The sequence below is a fragment of the Trypanosoma equiperdum genome (assembly GCF_001457755.1).
Source record: "Trypanosoma equiperdum strain OVI genome assembly, contig: ctg_443, whole genome shotgun sequence".
Taxonomy (NCBI): domain Eukaryota; phylum Euglenozoa; class Kinetoplastea; order Trypanosomatida; family Trypanosomatidae; genus Trypanosoma; species Trypanosoma equiperdum.
The window spans coordinates 548-4,932 of NW_027124358.1; the positions used below are offsets into that span (position 1 = coordinate 548).

A 4,385-nucleotide genomic window follows, 5' to 3' on the forward strand; every position below is an offset into this window, starting at 1 on the left:
GGAAGTCGTAAGGAACAACTTGAAATTTGAAGGATTACTGACGGTGGATATGCAAGAGTGTCGTTATGCCATGCATGCAAAAGACGCAGCAAGCGAGTGGCCGCCAGACCGAATAATAGTAATTCATCATTTACGTGAGGAAGATTACGTTACTCTGATGGAAACCAAGAATGTGACTAGCCACGCTGTACTTGTTACCGGTTTGACTTTTCTGGATGATCATTGGGCTCTCTTCAACTGTTAATCTGATTAAAACATGGCATAACTCATCCTGTTTTCCTGTGAGTATTTTTTAAAAAGTCTCTTATCATTATTGTCTGCCATTTTTTGGGGTTTCTGAAAGGTGTGGTGGGAATGATCTCCATTAGGTATTTTTGCCTAGCGATAGCGGTATCACAGCTCGCGGTGCACACAAACAGCGACGAAAATGCAGTCGAACTTAACATATTCTTCGCGATAGCCAACATGCTCAAAGGTGCCAAGTTAGAGGATGCAACAGCAACCGACATCGAACAGGACTATTTGACGGCATGGAAGGAAATACAAGCGATTTACATCGCGACAAGCAGTGAAACATTTTACGACAAGGGTCCTGTTGTAGGTGAAAAAGACCAACCCACCGGCAAAGGTAAAACCATGGAATATGACCCACACTGGGCAAGCACAACACGAAAAGAGCTCACAAACCTCAAAGTGGCTGGCCCAGAGGGCAAAGAAGTTGACAAGTATACGCGCAAACATCGCACAGATTTCCCAGAAGAAACAGCACACAAACTTGACAGGCTTTACAGCATTGTCACAAATATTCATGCCGCGACCGCAACGACACAACAAACGATAACAGCCCAGCAAACCACAATCGCAAAGCAAACCCATGAAGCGCTATACGGTACAGAGAGGGCTGTGACGGGAGCTCCGACAGATACACACGGCACTTACACTTTTCAATCGGCTTACAACACGGCGTGTGGATCATCAGCAAGCGCAGCCGGCGCCACACTAGGGTCCGATATGGTGTGCCTATGCAGCGTAGCAGCATCGAGTCAATCAGCAAAGCTCGGCGCAAAGATATGCAACTCAACCGACACAACTTTCACAGCTATAGCACTTGACTACAGCGGAAAAAGCGCTGCAGGAACAGCGCTAACCGCGATCCTGGGACTATGTTCACGGAAAGGCAAGAGGCCGGCCCTGTATGTAGCAAACATAGACAACCTGCTTGCAATTTTCAGGTCAACACTTGGCCGATACAAAGGCAGCGCCAACGACGGCTTCACTTACCGCTATGGCAAAGGAAAAGACAGCAGCGGGCAGTGCAGTGGCGCCCATGAAACATCGGATGTGTGCATCAATTACGCAGCAGTATTAGCCGGCGGTAGGAGTAAGTCCACCCCACTGGAAGCGATTAAATGGGTGCAAAAGTTGTTATCGGCACGCAGCTTTCTGACCAGCAGACGGGCGTTAGAAGCAAAAAAACTACAACAACAGTCTCGGCTCATATCTCTTGCCGGTGTGATGGAAACGCTGTACACAGAAGCTCTTTACAGCCGATGTCATGCCACTCCAGAAGCACCAAGAAAACACGTGGAAATTTTTAATGCAGAAAAAAAGAATGCGAGGAACACAAAGAGAACAAAACTGCGTGCGAAAATGCTAAGCGCAAATGGAAGGGGAACGCCGATAAGGATGGACCATGCGAAGTAGGCGCAACTAAAATTACAACGCAAACAAATGCAGAAACGGGGGAGAAAAGCAGAAGAGGTATAGGCCACATCTCGGTGTGCAGCGCACAAAGATCAAACAGCTTGTGAAAATGACAAAACAGGCAACAAAAAAATTGTGCATAGAGAAGGGGAAAATAGGGTGAAAGTGAACCCGAAAAAGGACTGTGCCGAAATGGTAGTTTTATTGCCAACAATAAATTAGCTCTGATGGCTTCTGCATTTGTGGCCTTGCCTTTTTTTTTAATTTACCCCTCTCCCCTTTAAAGAAATTTGCTTTTTGATATGTTTTTACACTTTTTGATGAAAATGTGAAAATTAGAGAAAATTTTGTAAATTGTTGAGAAATATGAAACTTAAGTAAAATGTGTATGAAAGTGACCTACAGGTGTAAATTAGTGGGGACATATACTATAAAAAATGAGTGACATTCCAACTTTATAGTCTGGTTTATTTTGTTTTTTATGGACATTTTCGTGGTTATGATAGCGAACACAATAGTAATAGCAATATACTAATATATTAATTGTAGATTAATTTTGTGAATTTGCATACAACAATATTTTAATCAGAATAATGACGAAGAACAAATGGCTATCAAAATGCAAGCACTTAAAAGAATGACAAGAGTTAAATAGGAGTAAGTTAGTGAGTATGGTGGTTTAATATATATTATTAGTGTAAATGGAGGAAGACAAGAAGGTAGGGAGGAGGTGGAGTACGAAAAGTCCTATACACAAATATGATTACTGGCATAATCATACGTAGAAAACTATTGAAGGAACAATAAGAGACATAGACATACACCATGTACAACTGTAATACAGTCGCTACGGATAACTCAAAGAAAAGATAAAGTGCAAAACGAGTAACCGCGCCATTGCTAATGTACTTCCAATAGATTTTTTGAAAAATATATTACCTTCACTTAATGTACTGGCATCAATAAGGAGAAGTCTTTCACAGAGAATTCAGCTGAAAGACGCTATGCGATTCATTTAAACGTTCATTCGTCACAAGCAGTAGCAAGACTAAGTGAGAAGAAATGAAGAAGCAGATATTGATTTCACCGGCCCTTGAAGAAACTACCAAAACCAGCACCCAATTTAGAATTTATGGAACAAAGCAGAAGAATAAACAGAACATAAAAAAAGCAGCAATAAAACATTTATTGAAGTACAATACAGTTTATAAACAATTATCCTTAGTGGCGCCTGTGCTAAAGATAGTTGGGAATGTTATCGGATAGAAACAAGTTTTTCACTGTTTTATAGATCCAAGCATGCAAATGTGTGTAAATGCAGGTTCAATGGTAAATTTATTAGAGAAAAAACGAGCTTACTTAGGATGACGCAGATATATTTAACATAGTATGCAAACGAAGCAAAGAAGTAGTCCTTTCCCGTATGTATTTCTTCTTCCTACGGCAGTTTGTGTGGTTAACTTTGGATGTTGGAACCAAGAAACAGAGGCATAAGAGTAGTTACAAATAATACGAATAGAATGAAAAACCGCATTCAAGTTCCAAAGTTAAGGTGTACCTAAAGAAGAGCAGTATCAACGGCCACTATATGCTCAGAATATTTATTCTCTAACCGTAGGATGTAGTTCATAGAATATTGAAGGTGAATGGGATGCGGGGATAGAAACAAAGATAGAAACGGAGCTTAGAATGTACAAGCTAAAACCGCGAAAAAGCATTAAAAGAGCACCTTATTGCACGCAGAAATGTGTTGATCCTCCTGCGAAGATGGACGAGGATGTGGTTTTTATCTGATGGAGGGCATTGATTCTAAATTGTGAAGAATACAAGAACCGTAACCTAGAAGGAATATGTTTTTTGTTTAGCACCACAGCAGTGAAGGTAACAAAGATTTTATATCTGTGGTCAGTAGTGTTTTGTTCTGCTTCTCAAACAAGACCAATTCAGGTCATATATGTCCCGCCTCTTATTCACAGCATCAAACCAGAAAAAAAAGAATGTTTCAAGAGGTAGTGATCGCCGTTATCTTTGCGGTAAGTTCAGCACAAGCGACGCACGAAAACGTCAAAGAGATCAGAGATATGTGAGGTCTATACGGACTTTTGATACAACCCATAGCTGACTCACAGATTGTTTCCACGGATGGCACAACAAAAGAGAACACAACAGTGGCAATGCAAACGGTAATAAGGAAGATCGTAGACCTTAACCTAACCGCTATAGAAAAACCAGTAGCGGAGGCTTTCGCGCCGAAGAAACCCGCTTCAGACGCCAACAAACTAAAAACAGAGCAATCAGATGTTCAAGGCTACTTTAAAGAGCTAGACGTCGCGACAATCATGACCATGATTGAATCCTCCAATGACCTAGCTGACAAAATGAAACCTAGTGACGAGCTAGGCAAGAAATTCGCGCTGTCGCTCCACCAAGCGACCCAACTAAAACTACGGAAGGCCTTCGCACACTTGACGACGGAAGCCCTGAAGAAGCAAGCAAGTTTAAATACTCTTCCGGGCACTATCACAAAAAAAAAACTGGCAGTCCGTCAGAAAATGCTAGCAGCGCTCTACGGCCAGGCTGCGAGACCGGCACAGTCTGTCTCAGACATGGCGGCAGACACGCCCTACACAGCGGTACTGGCACCGACCACATTCCAGCGGGAGGGAACCGACAGAGACGAA

General features: G+C 42.2%; 2 protein-coding genes and 1 pseudogene across 3 annotated transcripts in view; all 3 read left to right on the plus strand.

The window, feature by feature from the left end:
* The window catches only part of TEOVI_000186800:pseudogene, a 764-nt pseudogene extending 523 nt beyond the window's left edge, over window positions 1–241 (plus strand). The window contains exon 2 of the mRNA in view: window positions 1–241. This exon is cut by the window's left edge and continues 50 nt beyond it. Coding sequence covers window positions 1–241 — 241 coding nt within the window.
* A 113-nt stretch (window positions 242–354) lies between these two features.
* TEOVI_000186900 (variant surface glycoprotein (VSG), putative) lies at window positions 355–1,704 on the plus strand (the record flags this gene model as incomplete). The annotated part of the gene is made up of 1 exon (XM_067225033.1): window positions 355–1,704. One exon carries the CDS (start codon window positions 355–357, stop codon window positions 1,702–1,704), a length of 1,350 nt encoding a protein of 449 aa, XP_067081134.1.
* Window positions 1,705–3,878: 2,174 nt separating this feature from the next.
* TEOVI_000187000 (Trypanosomal VSG domain containing protein, putative) overlaps window positions 3,879–4,385 on the plus strand; it is a gene marked incomplete at both ends in the record, with an annotated part of 1,056 nt that continues 549 nt past the window's right edge. Inside the window, one exon of the mRNA XM_067225034.1 lies at window positions 3,879–4,385. Within this exon, the coding sequence (XP_067081135.1) occupies window positions 3,879–4,385 (507 nt within the window).